The sequence below is a fragment of the Leucoraja erinacea genome, chromosome 5, assembly GCF_028641065.1.
Source record: "Leucoraja erinacea ecotype New England chromosome 5, Leri_hhj_1, whole genome shotgun sequence".
Lineage (NCBI taxonomy): Eukaryota > Metazoa > Chordata > Chondrichthyes > Rajiformes > Rajidae > Leucoraja > Leucoraja erinaceus.
The window spans coordinates 48,906,938-48,925,781 of record NC_073381.1 but is presented as its reverse complement, the minus strand read 5'-3'; the positions used below and the strand labels follow the sequence as shown (position 1 = coordinate 48,925,781).

The 18,844-nt window shown below is 43.8% G+C and overlaps 1 protein-coding gene across 1 annotated transcript in view; it reads right to left on the bottom strand.

Annotated features, from left to right (window-relative positions):
- cdc5l (CDC5 cell division cycle 5-like (S. pombe)) overlaps positions 1–14,807 on the bottom strand; it is a 43,684-nt gene extending 28,877 nt beyond the window's left edge. The window contains exons 1-4 of the mRNA XM_055635555.1: positions 14,559–14,807; positions 5,049–5,152; positions 3,622–3,783; positions 2,195–2,322 (exon numbers count right to left, since the gene is read on the bottom strand). Coding sequence (XP_055491530.1) covers positions 2,195–2,322; positions 3,622–3,783; positions 5,049–5,152; positions 14,559–14,603 — 439 coding nt within the window. The 5' untranslated portion in view covers positions 14,604–14,807. The remainder of the gene's footprint in view (positions 1–2,194; positions 2,323–3,621; positions 3,784–5,048; positions 5,153–14,558) is intronic.
- Between the last annotated feature and the right edge of the window lie 4,037 nt (positions 14,808–18,844).

Below are 18,844 nucleotides of genomic sequence, written 5' to 3'. Positions count from 1 at the left end.
CCGCCACCCTGGGGCCATCACTGTTGTCACCACCTCCCCAGGGCCACCATGCTGCTGCCGCCAACCCGTATCTCTACTCCAGCCCCCCATGGGCCTCACCCAGCGACTCCGCCGACCCTCGCCTCTCCACCACCACCAGCGGGCCAGTCGTCACCTTACCAGAGTTCCAGGCTCAGCACCAGGCCCACAACCTCCATGATGCACACAGCACATGTGCTGACTCTGCTGGGTCCTACTACTTCCCCACCCCCCCCACCCCTCCTCCTACAGGGAACCTCAATAGTGATGGGTCTTCCACTTCTCATTCTTTTAACCAGGTTACCCCGACCACACACCCGCTACTTAAAATAACCCGCTGTTTATTTATTTTAATTTTTTAGAGGTGCCGGAGCGGTGCTCCGGTGAGCTCCAGCAGCACTGCATCCCTGCTTGTACTACACACCTATATTCTAATAGTCATTGGTGGTTTTCTAGTAGGGTGTGGAGAAATATTTTCCTAGAGTATGACATAAGCCTGGAACATGCAGCTTGGAAGAATGGTGGAGCTGGGAAGCTTCAATTAATTTACTAAGTACAATAATTCTTCGATTTAAAAAATAGAGATGTGTTCTTGGGAATTATTTTGTGATGAAAAATCCTGTAAATTGAAAAGGCTGTGTAAAATTCATTGAGTATTTTAGTAAACTCATGAGTCTTTAGAGTGTGGACACAGACACTTCAGCCCACTGTCCATGCGGACCAGCGATCACCCCGTAGACTAGCAATATCCTAAAGACTAATGCCCCTGTCCCACTTAGGAAACCTGAACGGAAACCTCTGGAGAATTTGCGCCCCACCCAAGGTTTCCGTGCGGTTCCCAGAGGTTGCAGGTGGTTGCCGGAGGTTGCAGGTAGTGGAAGCAGGTAGGGAGAATGACAAAAACCTCCTAGAACTGAACGGAAACCTTGGGTGGGGCACAAAGTCTCCAGAGGTTTCCGTTCAGGTTTCCTAAGTGGGACAGGGGCATAAGGATAAATTATAATTTGGTCCAAAGCCAATTAACCTACAAACCTGCATGTCTTTGGAGTGTGGGAGGAAACCAGTGCACCCGGAGAAAACCCACGTGGTCACCAGAGGTGAGGATCAAACCCGGCTCTCCTGCGCTGTAAAGCAGCAGCTCTACCACTGCGCCGCCCACAAAGTGTAATCCTATGCATGGAGAGTGCCATGCCATTCTTCATAGCAAAAAATTAATTCATAAATCGAAGATGTACCATGCCCTCCATAATGTTTGGGACAAAGACCAATCATTTATTTATTTGCTCTGTACACAATTTGGGATTTGTAATAGAAAAAAATCACGTGGTTAAAGTGCACATTGTCAGATTTTATTAAAGTGTATTTTTATACATTTTGGTTTCACCATGTAGAAATTACAGCTGTGTTTGGTTGGAATCTGGAATGCATTGCTGAAGGCTGTTACTCCTAGAACATTTAATTAGTATCTAGACGAGTGCTCGTATTGTCAAGGCATGGAAGGCTATGGACCAAATGCTGGTAAATGGAATTAATATAGATGGGTATTGATGGTCAGCGTGGACTTGGTGGGCCTATTCCTAGGTCTATTCCTGTTCGATATGACTCGGCAAATGCTAAATCTGAAATCCAGTATTGAATTTTAAAACCCATCAAACCAACCTTCTTTACCACCTTTTATTTTGGTGGGACTTTTTTCTTAAAATTTAAGTAAAATCCTTCTCTTTTCCCCCCCCTACATTTGATGTTTCAAAGGTCGAAGGGCCGAATGGCCCACTCCTGCACCTATTGTCTATTTATCTAGCACTAACGGTGTTAAATAAATGGAAAGTTTTTGCTGTTGTGGAGGGAATAGCAATTCATGACTCCAGCCAACACATACACACACACCATAGAACTCAATTTTTCATGTCATATCTCCTCCCTTTATTTTTCCCCCCACGGTGCAAACACCCCCAAGCTGATACATGTGACAACAACAAACCAATGCCAGACTGCAAATGTTTGATTACTCGCATAGACAATCACAGAATCATGGATTACACATTTATAATATTGCAGTACAATGTTACGTACAACGATGTTGCTGCAATGTCGGTTTCACTATTTCATTTTTACAGTGACAAACCTCAAATTGTTCAAAGGTAGTTGATATAAATCAAGTTTAACTAAGAAGTACCTTCATCCATATCGACTGGGTCAGGCCTGGCTGGTTTAGTTTCTGGGTTTGGATCGATCTCACCAGGTTTAAGCTTTCGAGGATCATCAGCAGCTTCCTCTTCTTGGTCTCTCTGGGCAGCTTTATCTCTGAAATATGCCCCAACACCACTGTCAGTTGCATAACCATGATTTTTTAAAATACTTTTATTTAAACATTGGTTTGGGTAAAATCAGACTGCTCATCAAAGATATTTTTAATTTGTGCACAAATAAAAACAACTAAAATAACTTTCCTAAAGAAAATGATTATGCCAACCAGGTACTAGAAAATATACAAATATTTCCACATCTTTCATGATCGCTTATTGAAGTGAAAAACATTTGAATTAAGTTCAGTTTGTACCAGTAAGATAAGAAACAAATAATCTTTCCTGAATGCAGAATACACATATCCTTGGAATTCCCATGCAAAATGTGATTAGTGCATGAAAGCACTCTTCAGACGATGATTTTGACAGGCCAAGGATAACTGGTGATTTGCTAGAAATCGACTATGTCAAAGTTAATCTGAAGCTTATGAAATGTAATATGAAGTTTATGATACTTTGGAGTACCAAATCAACTTGCAGATTGGAAAAGCACTCAGAGACTGCTGTTTTTTATCGTGCAAAGATAGTGAGAAACCAGCTGGCGGCTCAGAGGAAAGCGCTCCAGCCATTGACAACAGAGGAGGGGCTGCTCTCTCCTTAAAGGACTGTTAAAATGGCAAATATTTCTGTACAAATAAAACAAGGACAAATAGCTTTTTTAAAAAAGCACTAAATAGCCGCCAAGGAACGCAGGGGCGATTCAGACTAAGGGATCCTCATCCTGCAAAGATCAAATGCAAGTGGTGTCTGCTAATAAAAATAATCTTAAAATTCAAGATCCTCATCCTGCAAAGATCAAATGCAAGTGGTGTCTGCTAATAAAATAATCTTAAAATTAACATAATTCTCCTGTTAATGTTTATGTTAATAACTGGATCTTAAAAGCTAAAGAAACGATCATAAACAGTGTTATTTTCCTGCCACTCGTCGGTGGAATTATCCAAATTCCTGACAGCTAAAAGCAGCACCACAAATTTAGATGGATCATCCAGAAATCATATATAAACTGCATATTATTGCAAAACGTAGACGTTTAACCAACACTATTAATCAACATTTCCAATTAATTTAAAAAACCCGATTTAAGAAAATAATGTTTGTAAAAAACGCGGCCATAAAATGATGACAATTCTTTCACTTGAATATAAATTTGCAACATCTTATATGATTGATATTAATGTAGTCAATTTAGTTTTAGATATTCAATTACAAATGTCTCGATGCCAATATAGCATTTCCCCAGGATTTCAGCCATTCGTTTTTGTCTTCCTGTTTCCCTTATTGTACTTCAACTTACAGAAGATATTCATAATGTTCCAAGCACTGGGCAGCTGTTCTGCCAATAATTGGAGCAATGGTCCTCCACTGGGTTGGCATGAGCTTTGCCAAATGGAGTAACTTCTCTTCTTCCTCCCTTGACCATTCTGTCTTCTTGATACTTGGATCTAGCCACTCATACCTTGTTGGCAAAAGAAAAACAAAGATTTCATTAATTACAATTATTAAAGGCAGATCCACAGTTTCAATTCAATTCAATTCAACTTTAATGTCATTGCACACATACGAGTAAGGGTACAACGAAATGCAGTTTAGCGTCAGTCCATAGTATAGTGCAATATAGAAATAAAAATAAAAATACAGAATAATCAAACAATAATCGAACAATGTGGACGGAGAGACTGGAGAAGTCTATTGGCGGGACTCCAAGTTCAGCAATGTGATGGTATTATTGTAGAAGCTGTTCCTCATCCTACTGGTACGAGACCTGAGGCTCCTGTACCGCCTCCCTGATGGGAGGAGGGCAAACAGTCCATGGTTGGGGTGGGAGGGGTCTTTAATGATCTTCCCGGCCCGTCTCAGACACCGTTTTCGGTGAAGGGCATCCATGGCAGGGAGCGGGGCACCGATGATGTACTGCGCGGTTTTCACCACCCGTTGTAGTGCCTTCCTGTCCGCTACGGTACAATAACGTGCTTTAGAAACATTAAACCCCATGTCTTTTCCTGGATACTGCATCTTTCAGTCAAGATGAAGGGACTCACTCAACCTTAAACATCAACAGACCATTTCCCTCCACAAATACTCCCTGACCTGAAGTTCCTTCAGTTACACTCATTTTTCTGCTGCAGATTTCAGCATCTGTAATCTCTTGAGCTACTTTGATTAAAGTGTACAATTAATGCATACTTCATGGAAAGTTAAAATGTTCTTGAATATATAACTACATATTGTGTGTAATATCCTTACCGTGCATAGTAAATAGCATCTTCAATGGCCACCTGTAAGTTCTGTAGTATAGTGCTGAACTAAAAGAATGAGCACTCATCTGTAGTATGTGACAATAGTTGTGTTTTGTTAAATTTAGTCAGAATTTTTGCCAAGACTAGTGATGGAAGTTGATCACGCACGGACTGTTGCTCATTATTATGAAGTCCCTCAAAACTAATCATTTTATCAAATCATGTTCCTGAATGCTATTTACCCATCTTTTTTTTTTTTTAAAAGCAATATTCAAACAAGTTATGAAATTGTTAATTAACTGTCCACAGCCTACTGGGATTGAGGTTGCGGTATGCAATGGGTTAGGAAGATAAAATAAAAATCTATTGTTCTTTGTGGAATGTGGATATCCCTTTAGATTCACCTGCACAACAACTCGCTTGTATTCACTGACCAGGTTCACCAACAACATTGAATACACTGGGAACAAAATGCCAAACTTACCATCTGGCTTTGCATTGTTTGGCTGACTTCCGGTGCAACAGTGATGCAATACGTGACCACTGGTTTTTGCCATATTTCATCACCGCTGCTTTAAGAATTTCATCCTAAAATAAACAAATAGCATGTTACTTATAATAGAACTGAAGCATGATTTTCTAAGTGCATAAAGGGCATACGAGCTATCCAAGTTACAGAACTCAAGCATGAATCTCCAACTACAATCAATTTAAAAAATGACATTAAATTTATAATTATTTTAAATATGGATTGGTCTTCCCTATTATTAACTGTCAGGCCAAGGGTTCTGTAAGGACTTTCCAGTGTCACTCTCTACAAGTCTTGGAGCTGTGCTATCAGGTGGAAACTATAAACAAATGAGAAGAAATGTCTCAGACACATGGGCAGCAATCCAGGGTATACAAGAAAATCGCAAATTACGCGACCTCATGGTCGCGTTGCGCCGAGCCAAGACGGTCGAGCGAAGGTCGGGCGCGATTACATGCGTACACACAGCCGTCTGGAGCACGTGACGTCATTTGAAGATGGACACAAAGCTGGAGTAACTCAGCGGGACCGGCAGCATCTCTGGAGAGAAGGAATGGGTGATGTTTCGTGTCGAGACTCTTCTTCAGTGTGAAAAGGGTCTTGACCCGAAACGTCACCCATTGCTTCACTCCCGAGATGCTGTCAGTCCCGCTGAGTTACTCCTGAATTTTGTGTCTATTTTCAATTTTCTTGACCCTGCTTCTCCTCCATTTCCCTGTTCTCTCTCAGCCCACTGTCTCCGACTCTTCCTTTCTTCTTCCCCCCCCCCCCCCACCCTCACATCAGTCTGAAGTGTCTTGACCTGAAACGTTGCCTATTTACATCGCTCCATAGATGCTGCCTCACCCGCTGAGTTTCTCCAGTATTTTTTATCTACCTTCAATTTTCCAGCATCTGCAGTTGATTCTGAAACAGAACTAGGTTTCTATGATTAATTTTCCCTATCTATCCAGTCCAACACTGAGAATATCATTAAATCCAAAACTGAAAGTTTCACCTGTCCATTTTTGCTGAATCAAAACAGCTTTTGGAACTACCAATCTTAATTAGACCGATTCCTGCTGCTGTGAATACAAACAAACTACAGAAACAATGTGTTTAAGAAGGAACCGCAGATGCTGGAAAATCGAAGGTACACAAAGGTACATATCCAGCTTTTTTGTGTACCTACAGAAACAATGTAGTTGGGGGATTGTGAGGGGGGAGTCCAGGTGTAGCTGAAACAGCACCAATTTCGCTCCCCACCCCTTTTTCACCAGCATGCCTCTCCCCAATATTCTATCACTTGAGTACAAGCTTGAAGAGTACAGGAAGGAACTGCAGATGCTGGTTTACACTGAAGATAGACACAAAATGCTGATGTAACTCAGCTGGACAGGTAGTATTTCTGGATGACTCAAGACTCTTTCGGGTCGAGACTCTTCTTCAGACCGAGAGTCAGGGGAGAGGGAGACAGAGATATGGAAGGGTAAGGTGTGGAAACAAAGGGGACGAAGTTCAAAGAAATGTAGAATAGATCACCATTACCCGAGGAGGCAATACAATCAGTATAATTTTATCAGGACAGTCAAACTAGTTGGAGAACAGGAGAGGGATGGGGAGATGGGGAAAGCGAGGATTACTTGATGTTAGAGAAGTCAATATTCATACCGCTGAGTTGCAAGCTGTTCAAGCAAAATATGAGGTGCTGAAATATGAGGAGCTTGAAGAGTTGACAGCAAGGCTGCTTTTTCAAAGGGTTATAAGGAACTGCTGCTCTTTGTTATACTGAAACATGGCTCATCCATGATTCTCGACCTGTTATACAACTCAAGTGTTTCTCCATTCATTTAGCGGATTGTACAGAATCCTTAAGCAAGAAGGCAATGGCGTTTGCTTTTTGGTTAATGCTTCATTGTGCCATTGTGCACATGTGACAGTCTTAGCTCAATTCTGCTCTTCTGACCTGGTACACTGATCATAAAATGTTGACCCTTTTACCTCCAGAGAGAGTTCACCTCTACTATTTTGTCGACAGGCTACTTATCACCCCAAAGCAACACCAAGGTGACACTTGAAGAATTATACTCAGTCAACAACTCTCCAGAGAGCAAAGCTTAATGTCCTATTCATCATTTCCAGTGATTTCATTCGTTAACTTCAGAAATTACTCACCAAATATCATCAACATCCCTCCTGTCCCATGGTAATGCGTTAACGCTCTCGACCATTGCTACACCACCCTGTTTGCCTATCGTTCCACACACCTTGCACTCATTTTGGCCAGTCTGATCATCTGTCAATGCTGTTCTTTGCTTCGAGAGTGAAGTGCAAGGCACCAACAAAGAGAGTAATGCAGCAATGGCCTGAGGAAGCTAAAAATCTACTTCTGAACTCCCTTAAGTGAGTGGACTGGAACATGTCCAAGACCATTTCAGCCTGAATGAGCATATCTTAATCCCTATCAGTTTCATCAGAAATGTGTTAGATATGGTGTTCCAAAGATAATTAGGGTCTATCCTAACTAGAAACCTTGAATGAACAGGGAGATACTCAGCATTTCAAATTCCTAGGTATCCATATTACCACCAATCTACCCTGGTGCCTTCCTATTGATGCAGTGATCAAGAACCGTATTTACTTCCTTAGGTGCCTGAGAAGGTTCGGCATGTCCACATGGATTCCCTCACACTTCTACAGACTTGCTGCAGAAAGTATTCTGACAGGATGCATCTCAGCTCGGTATGGCAACTGCCCTGTTTTTGTTCATCTGAACCTGCAGAGAGCAGTCCAGTCCAGTCCAGTCCAGCACACATCCTCTGAGGGAGGGCTATATGTATGTATGTATTTATGAACTTTATGACTTTATGTATGTATTTAATCTATGAACAAATGTATAACGTTAGTACCTCCACCAATGTAAAGCACTTTGGTCAAGGAGAGTTGTTTTTTAAATGTGTTATAGAAATAAAAGTGACTTGACTTGACAGACTGGTCACTTCTTTCCATCCAGTCCATCTTCACGGTACACATCAGGAAGGCTAGAAGCATATAGGAGCTTGAAAATCTGGAGGTCCAGACTTGAGAATAGATTCTTCCTCACTGTTATCACACTCCTGAACCAATCACCTTTCTCACCCCTGGAATTGCTGCCACGTTCTCACCCTTAACTCTATGTCATTCAAATATTCTGTTATTGCACTAGAACTTTTTCAATACTTCAGAATAAACTACAATCTTTGCACCGTTCTGTTCTTTTGCATTTGTCATCGTATTTATTATTATATCTTTCACTGTCATGTATACTGTTTACTCTCTAAGTTCCATGTGAACAAGGCAATTAATTGCATCCAGGTATATATGACAATAAAACTAATCAGTATCTGCTGTTAATGGTTGCAGATTTGAGGAGTAATAATGGAGCCATACTGCAGTTTGTGGATTCTACTCATTGCAGCCACAATGTGCCAGTGGCGATGGACTGGATGCTATTTCAAACAGATTTCACAAGCCTACATTATTTATCAGCCATGTAAATACTGCAACTGTCAAAAGCAGATCAGTGATTGGGGACTCTCTGGTGAGTGGCTCGCCTCCCAACTTCCCAAAGCCTTTTCATCATCTCCAAAGTATAAATCAAAGTGTAAAAGCACAAGCCAAGAGTGTGAAGACATTGCTCAGGACCATGACCGAATGCTCTCTGATGGTCTGGAGGAGTGCAGCTCCTACAATGCTCATCCATTTCAGTGACACTTACATCTTCATACTAAAGCACACACTATCACACCACGGTTGTAATATGTGCAATATGCAAAAAGATCCACAGAAACTCCCAAAAGCCTTTTCAACCTGGTCCCAAACCAGTGACGCCATCATTTAGAAGGACAAAGGGAGATCATGCGGGAACGCAGCCATCTCCAAGTTCTCCTCCACAACACCCGCCTTAGAAATACATCATGTTCCTTCATCGTTGCTAGTTTTAAATACTGATACTCACTACCCACCAACACAGTGAAAATACACTCATTGCTTAGTGGCAGCTCACCCAAAGAAAATCGCAAGGGCAATTAGAGAGGTTACAAATGTTGACCTTGCCACGTACACCCAAAATACTTAAAATAATTTTAATGCACTGAATCTAGACCTCAGCTACTTCTTGCTTGAAAATGATCTCCCTTTACACAAACCAGCTCACATCCCACCACAGCTCCGTCAACCTGTATAAGTACGCGGATGACTCAACCATCATTGGATTCATCACCAACAACCAAGAAACTGAATACCGTGCACAGGTCAACCAAGTAGTGACCTGGTGCATAGACCATGATCTCTTACTCAACTCATCAAAAACAAAAGAACTCATCATCGACCCAAGACACCAGCCATCCCCCAAAACTCCTGTGCTCATTAAAGGTGAATCCATCTCCATCACTGACACATTCAAACTCCTTGGAACCCGCATCAGCAACAACCTCAAATGGAGGACAAACGCAGACCACATCAATGGAAAAGCCCAGCAAAGAGTTTTCCATCTCCGACAGCTCAGGAAGTTCAGAGCAAGGTCTCATCTCATGCTCCGCTTCTATAGAGCCATCATCGAAAGCATCCTCACTTCATCCATCATAGTCTGGTTCGGCAGTCTCGACTTACTCTCCCGGAAGAAATTACAGCGCATCATCAACAGAGCATCTAAAATTATTGGCTTACACCTACCATCCCTTGAATCACTTTACCACAAACGGACATTACACAGAGCCTGCAAGATCATCTCTGATCCTACTCACCCTGCACACTATGCCTTTCAGCTACTGCCCTCTGGGAGGCGCTACAGGACAATTGCCTCAAAAACAAACCGCTTTAAAAACAGTTTCATTCCCACTGCAATTAACATTTTAAACTCTGTACGGTGAGGAATAAGAATAAGCATGGCCCTTATGTATTATGTAATGCGTCTGTTTGTATGTATATCTATGCTATATGTTTAATGTTTGATGAAATGTTGGAACCTGTACCGAGCTGTACTGATAACAAATTCCACCAGCCTGGCTGTGTGGTCATTAAAATACAATACAATTACCCACCTCCCCTCTAATCTTTCATTGAAAGGAATCGGGTCACCCAATCTTTTATAGGCACCTTTAAAAATTATCCAAACCACTAAAAAGTTACTGATTAAATACAATTTGTAGTTCTGTCTTAGGCCTCCTTCAGTTGTGATTGGCCAGGGTGCTATTCCCTATATGGAAGACACCTTTGTGTGACTTTATTTAACGTGGGGAGACTGGTGCACAGAAAATCAGCATCCACTGCCTGCTGAGGCAGAGATTTCCATAGATTCACAACTTTCTGGGTGAAAATGTTTTTCCTCATCTCCGTTCTAAATGGCCCCCTTAAACTGTAGCCCCTATTCTTCCCCAACATTGGGAGCACGTTTCCTGCCTCTAGCGTGTCCAATCCCTTAATAATCTTATAAGTATCAATATGATTTCCTCTCATCCTTCTAAATTCCAGTGTGTACAAGCCCAGTCGCTCCATTCTTTCAACATATGACTGTCCCGCCATCCCGGGAATTAACCTCGTGAACCTCCTTCAATAGCAAGAATGTCCTTCCTCAAATTTGGAGACCAAAACTGCACACAATACTCCAGGTGTGGTCTCACCAGGGCCCTGTATAACTGCAGAAGGACCTCTTTGCTCCTATACTCAACTCCTCTCGTTATGATGGCCAACATGCCATTAGTTTTCCTCACTGACTGCTGTACCTGCATGCTTACTTTCAGTGACTGATGTACAAGGACATCCAGATCTTGTTTTACTTCCCCTTTTCCTGACTTGGCACCATTCAGATAATAATCTGCCTTCCTGTTCTTGCCACCAAAGTGGATAACCTCACATTTATCCACATTAAACTACATCTGCCCGCTCACCCAACCTGTCCAAGTCACCCTGCATCCTCATATGATCCTCCTCGCTGTTCACACTGCCACCCAGCTTTGTGTTATCTGCAAATTTGTTAATGTTACCTTTAATCCCTTCATCTAAATCATTAATGTATATTGTAAATAGCTGCGGTCCCAGCACCGAGCCTGCCATTCTGAGGGACCCGTAATCCCTACTCTTTGTTTCCTATCAGCCAACCAATTTTCAATCCATGTCATTACCCTACCACCAATACCATGTGCTCCAATTTTGCCCACTAATCTCCAATGAGACCTTATCAAAGGCTTTCTGAAAGTCCAGGTACACAATATCCACTGGCTCTCCCTTGTCCATTTTCCTAGTTACCTCCTCAAAGAAATTACAGAAGATTAGTCAAGTATGATTTCCCTTTCGTAAATCCATGCTGACTCGGACCAATCCTATTACTGCTATCCAAATGTGCCGCTATTTCATCTTTTATAATTGACTCCAGTTTCCCCACCACCGATGTCAGGCTAACTCGTCTATAGTTCTGTTTTCTCTCTCCCTCCTTTCTTAAAAAGTGGGATAACATTTGCTACCCTGCAATCCACAGGAAGTGATCCTGAATCTATAGAACATTGGAAAATGATCACCAATGCGTCCACAATTTCTCACGCCACCTCCTTAAGTACCCTGGGATGCAGACCATCAGGCCCTGGGGATTTATCAACCTTCAGTCCCATCAGTCTATCCAACACCATTTCCTGCCGAATGTGAATTTCCTTCAGTTCCTCCGTCACCCTAGGTCCTCTGTCCACTAGTACATCTGGGAGATTGGTTGTGTCTTCCTTCATGAAGACAGATCCAAAGTACCTGTTCAACTCATCAGCCATTTCCTTAGTCCCCATAATAAATTCACCTGCTTCTGTCTTCAAGGGCCACACATTTGTCTCAACTATTTTTTTTCCTCCTCACATACCTAAATAAGTTTTTACTATCATCCTTTATATGCTTGGCTAGCTTGCCTTCGTACCTCATATTTTCTTTCCGTAATGCCTTTTTAGTTATATTCTGTTGCTCTTTAAAAGTTACCCAATCATCTGGCTTCCCGCTCATCTTTGCTATGTTATACGTCTTCTCTTTGATTTTTATACTGCCCTTGACTTCCCTCGTCAGCCACGGTCACCTCTTACTCCCCTTAGAATCTTTCTTCCTCTTTGGAATGAACTGATCCTACACCTGCTGTATTATTCCCAGAAATACCTACCATTGTTGTTCCACCGTCATCCCTGTTAGGGTCTCTTTCCACTAAACTTTGGCCAGCTCCTCCCTCGTGCCTCCATAGTCCCCTTTGCTCAACTGGAATTGTGACACTTCCGATTTTCCCGTCTCTCTCTCAAATTGTAGAATAAAGCTTATCATATTATGGTCACTACCTCCTAATGGCTACTTTATCTTGAGTTCCCTTATCAAATCCAGAATTGCCTTCTCCCTGGTAGGCTCCAATATAAGCTGCTCTAAGAATCCATCTCGGAGGCACTCCACAAACTTCCTTTCTCCAGTACCAACCTGATTTTCCCAGTCTACCTGTATGTTGAAATCTCCCATAACCACCATAGCATTAACTTTGCTACATGCCAATTTTAACTCCTGATTTAACTTACACCCTATATCCAGGCTACTGTTTGGGAGCCTGTAGATAACTCCCATGAGGGTCTTTTGACCCTTACAATTCCTCAGTTCTATCCATACTGACTCTACATCTACTGATTCTATGTCACCCCTCGCAAGGGACTGAATTTCATTGTTTACCAACAGAGCTGCCCCACCCCCTCTGCCCACCTGTCTGACTTTTCCATAGGACGTATACCCTTGAATATTCAGTTCCCAGCCCTGGTCCTCTTGCAGCCATGTCTGCAATTCCCACAACATCATACTTGTCAATTTTTAACTGAACCTCAGGCTCATCCACTTTATTTCTTATACTTCGCGCATTCATATGCAACACTTTAACTGGTATTCACCTCCCCTCTCACAACAGTGGTCACTATTGCCCCTGACCTTACTCTCTTATCCCTTCTCGAAATTTCTTTCCTTATAATTCGGGAGTCTTTTGTAACTTTTCCTGTACTCACTTCCCCTTTAACTCCATCTTTATACTCCCACTTTGTCAACTCTCCCTCCCCCCTCCCCTCCCTCTCCCATCTATTTACTTTAAACCCACACATGTAGCACTAGCAAACCTGCCTGCCAGAATGTTGGTCCCTCTCATAGAAACATAGAAAATAGGTGCAGGAGTAGGCCATTCGGCCCATTCAATATGCTCATGGCTGATCATCCAACTCAGTATCCTGTACCTGCCTTCTCTCCATACCCCCTGATCCCTTTAGCCACAAGGGCCACATCTAACTCCCTCTTAAATATAGCCAATGAACTGGCCTCAACTACCTTCTGTGGCAGAGAATTCCAGAGATTCACCACTCTCTGTGTGAATAATGTTTTCCTCATCTCGGTCCTAAAAGATTTCCCCCTTATCCTTAAACTGTGACCCCTTGTTCTGGACTTCCCCAACATCGGGAACAATCTTCCTGCATCTAGCCTGTCCAACCCCTTAAGAATTTTGTAAGTTTCTATAAGATCCCCCCTCAATCTTCTAAATTATAGCGAGTACAAGCCTAGTCTATCCAGTCTTTCTTCATATGAAAGTCCTGACATCCCAGGAATCAGTCTGGTGAACCTTCTCTGTAGTCCCTCTATGGCAAGAATGTCTTTCCTCAGATTAGGAGACCAAAACATTGAAAATAGGTGCAGGAGTAGGCCATTCGGCCCTTCGAGCCTGCACCGCCATGCAATATGATCATGGCTGATCATCCAACTCAGTATCCAAACTGTACGCAATACTCCAGGTGTGGTCTCACCAAGACCCTGTACAACTGCAGTAGAACCTCCCTACTCCTATACTCAAATCCTTTTGCTATTTTCTATGTTTCTCCAGTTACGGTGTAACCGGTCCCTTTTGTACAGGTCACCCCTACCCCAGAAGAGATCCAAGTGGTCTAGAATCTAAATCCCTGCACCAGTCCCCCAGCCACACGTTCAGATCCCCTATCTCCCTGTTCCTGCCCTCACCACCAACCCCAAAGGACGAATACAAATTGGGAATGCCAGAGACAAGGGTCCAAGAACACCAGCCAATTACAGTAGCTTGGCCCAATATTAACTCAAGCCCCAGCTCATCATCAATTCATGAAGGATTGGGAAGAAATGTAATTACGCAAAGGATAGTGAGTCTTTCAAATTCTGTATCCGATAGAGTTGTGGATCTTCAATTATTGAGTAAATTCAAGACTGGGATGCACAGCATCTTAGAAATAAAGGGAATCGATGAACGTGAGGTTAGTCCAGTGAAGTGGTGCTGAGGTGGATCAGCCATGGCCTTCGACAACAGCAGAACAAGGTCTAGGGAACATTATTGTTAATGTGTTTTTGAGACCCAGGGGCTGCAAGCTCGCCCAGCCTTAACCGTGAACACGAATCCCCAGGCCGGGATAGGCCAGGCCCGAGGAGCGTAGGCCCGCCGCTCACCTCCGTGTTCCTCCAGACGCCTCCTTTGATCATTATCCGCGGCATCTTTGCGCTGGTCGGGGAGCTAGAGGAGATCCTCCGGCGTCTTGGTGAGAAGAGGGAGAGAGATGTTTAGCTGGCTGCCGGTGTGGACAGCAGGCTGCGGTAACGGCGGGCAGGCAGGGCAGGGTCCCCACACAGAGCACCACCCGCTGTCTTTGGTCCCGGCGGCAACAACACGCCACTGCCGCTGTGAGTAGACTGGAGCGGCTCGGCTCGGCTCGGCTGGCGCCCTCTCAGCAGGATGACCGTCACTGCAGGCGCAGTCTGCTGGGTTACAGTCACATAGTGATAGAGTCAGTGTGGAAACAGGCCCTTCGGCCCAACTTGCCCACACGGGCCAACAGGGTTGCCAGCAGTCCAGGATCACCTTGCGACAGATTGACCTCCTCGGTACATCCCTGGAAAAAAAACTATCTTGGTATCAAAGTAAGAAAAGATTAGGGAAAAGGTTTAATAGGTATCTGAGGGGTAACTTTTTCAAGCAGTGTGGTAGGCAAAGATCTTATCCGCTTTAGGATCTTTGGTTGTTGGTGTATGGAACCAGCTGCCAGAGGAGCTAGACAAAAATGCTGGAGAAACTCAGCGGGTGAGGCAGCATCTATGGAGCGAAGGAGATAGACAACGTTTCGGGTCGAAACCCTTCTTCATGCCAGAGGAGGTAGTTGAGGCAGGTACTGTCGCAACATTTAAGAAACATTAACAGTTACATGGACAGGACAAGTTTAAATTGATATGGGCCAAACTCAGGCGGGTGGGACGAGTGTAGATGGGACATGTTGGTCAGTGTGGGTAAGTTGGGCTGAAGTGCCTGTTTCTACTGTGTGACTCTATAAGAGAATCCTTACTTTAACTTTCAGCGAAAGGATTTGATAAAGGATTCCGGGGGGGGGGGGGGGGGCAAATGATGTCAAAATAAACTCATCCCATCTGCCTACACATGGTCTATATCTCTCCATTGCCCTATCTGTATATGTGCCTGTCACTCTTTCAGCGATGGACATCAAGTGCTGCTGGAAGATGATCAACTCGGTAAAGACACTCTTTCATCTGCTTGAAATTTGGTGGCCTACCAGTACAGAGATATCCATCAGGGAATGTTGCTGACTGGCCCATTCCAAAATGCAGGAATACATGTTGAGATACTCATTGAAGCTTGGTGCAGCCAATGTCAAGGCTCTGGAGGTGGATGACAGTCTAGGTTCCTCCTGCTGCTGAACGTTGAGGGGCAGAATCCAGTAGGGAAACCAAGGGAAGGGATGCTCCTTAAATGTTGCTCTTGCATCTACCTCCATCACCTCACCCAGCAGTGCATTCCAGGGACTTACCATTCTGTGTGTGAAAGTTTTTTATCTTATAAATCTCCTTTAAACTTACTCAGTTGCACCTGAAAACTATGCCCACTGCTATTTGACATTTCTATCATGGGAAAAAGGCTGTGATTATCTTTACCTCTCATATTTTTTTCAGGTCACCCTCAGCCTCGGATGCTCCAAATGTAGCCTAAGCAATATTTTATACTCAACGCCCAACAAATGAAGACAAACATGTCAAGTGGTTTCATTACCACTGTGTTACCATTTTCAAGAAGCTATGGATTTGCCTGCATTTGGCCCATATCCGTCTCTATCTTTCCCATCCATGTACCCTGTCTAAATATGTTTTAAAACTTTGTAATTGCCTCTAACACTTCCTCTAGCAACTTGTTTCATATATCCACCAATCGTGTGTGAATGTTTTTAAATTTCATATTCCAGCTCTTGGAGTTTCATTTGTTTTCCAAATATTTGCATGTTTAAATATGACCGTGCCTTTTTTGTCCCAGATTATGAATATAGACAAGACATTTAACCACGGGTGCTGGAATCTCTTAATCCAAAGTAATAATTGAAAGAGCCAAAGCAATGCAAACAGGTCCAATCATCAAATCAACGGGATCTAAACCACAGCTAACAATGAATGACCTGTGGAGGAAGGAACTGCAGACGCTGCTTTTCATGGAGGGATCGAATGTGTGCCTGAGGGTAGAGGAAAGGCGAGGGATGGAGAGGTGAGCGAGGGATTGGGGGAGGGGAGGAGGAGAGGGGAATGCTCCTGGGGTGAGGAGGGAGAGTGGGGGGGGGGAGAGGGGGGAGGAGGAGGGGGGGGAGGGAGGGGAGGGGAGAGGGGGAAAGTGGGGGAGGGGAAGGGGGGGAGGAGGGGAATAGGAGTGCGGAATATTGGGAGAGGAGGGCCAATGGGGAGGAGGGGAATAGGGGAGAGGAGGGGGAGTGGGGGGGTAGGAGGGGGGTAGGGGGGGAGAGGAGTTATGCGGAATATTGGGAGAGGAGGGCAATGGGGGAGGTCAGGAGGGATAGGGGAGGAAGTGCTGGGGGATGAGGGGAAATGAACCGCACCTGCGCAGTTGGGGGCTACACGTGACTGGTGGAATATTGCGTTGGGGAAACGGCTTGCATTGGGGGAACGGGTGCGTGGTGGAATATTGCGTTGGGGAACGGGTTGCGTTGGGGAACCAGTCTTCCCATGGGGGCTATAGGTGAATGGTGGAATATTGCGTTGGGGGAACGGGTTGCATTGAGGGACCAGGCCTCCCGTGAGACAGGGACCCAACGGGTCCCACTTGGTCTTGTCTGTCTATCTATCTATCTATCTATCTATCTATCTATCTATCTATCTATCTATCTATCTATCTTCTATTATTATATAAAAGTCTGTGGCTGCCTGCCGCCTGCCGGCTGCCTGCCAGACTTGTGACTCTAGCGTGTCCAAACACTTAATAATCTTATGTTTCAATAAGATTCCCTTTCATCCTTCTAAATTCCAGAGTATACAAGCCCAGCCGCTGCATTCTCTCAGCATATGACAATCCCGCCATCCCGGAAATTAACCTTGTAAACCTACGCTGCACTCTCTCAATAGCAAGAATGTCCTTCCTCAAATTAGGCGACCAAAACAGTACACAATACTCCTGGTGCGGTCTCACTAGGGCTCTGTACAACTGCAGAAGGACCACTTTGTTCCTATACTCAACTCCTTTTGTTAAGAAGGCCAACATGCCATTCGCTTTCTTCACTGCCTGCTGTACCTGCATGCTTACTTTCATTGACTGATGAACAAGGACCCCCAGATCCCATTGTACTTCCCCTTTTCCCAATTTGACACCTTATTGATAATAATCTGCCTTCCTGTTTTTGCTACCAAAGTGGATAACCTCACATCATCCACATTAAACTTGCACCCAACCTGTCCAAGTCACTATGCATTCTCATCGCATCCTCCTCACAGTTCACACTGCCACCCAGCTTTGAGCCAACTGCAAATTTGCTAATGTTACTCTGAATCCTTTCATCTAAATCATTGATGTATATTGTAAATAGCTGCGGTCCCTGCACCGAGCCTTACGGTACCCCACTAGTCACTGCCTACCATTCTAAAATGGACCCGTTAATCCCTACTTTTTGTTTCCTGTCTGCCAACCAATTTTCTATCCATGTCAGCACTCTACCCCCAATACCATGTGCCCTCATTTTGCCCACTAATCTCCTATGTGGGACCTTATCAAATGCTTTCTGGAAGTCCAGGTACACTACATCCACTGGCTCGCCCTTGTCTGTTTTCTTAGTTATACCTCAAAAAATTCCAGAAGATTAGCCAAGCATGATTTCACCTTCGTAAATCTATGCTGCCTTGGACCGATCCTGTTACTGCTATCCAAATGTGCCGCTATTTCATCTTTTATGATTAACTCCAGCATTTTCCCCACCACCGATGTCAGGCTAACTGGTCTATAATTCCCTGTTTTCTCTCTCCCTGCCTTTCTCAAAAAGTGGGATAACATTAGCTACCCTCCAATACACAGGACCTGATTCTGAATCTATAGAACATTGGAAAATGATCACCAATGCGTCCACAATTTCTAGAGCCACTTCCTTAAGTACCCTGGGATGCAGACCATCAGGCCTGGGGATTTATCAGCTTTCAGTCCCATCAGTGTACCCAACAGCATTTCCTGCCTAATGTGGATTTCCTTCAGTTCCTCCCTCACCCCAGATCCTCTGGCCACTACTATATCAGGAATATTGTTTGTGTCCTCCTTAGTGAAGACGGATCAAAAGTACCTGTTCAACTCATCTGCCACTTCCTTGTTCCCCATAATAAATTCGCCTTCTTCAGACTTCAAGGGTCCAACTTTGGTCTTAACTAATTTTTTCCTCTTCACATACCTAAATAAGCTTTTACTATTCTCC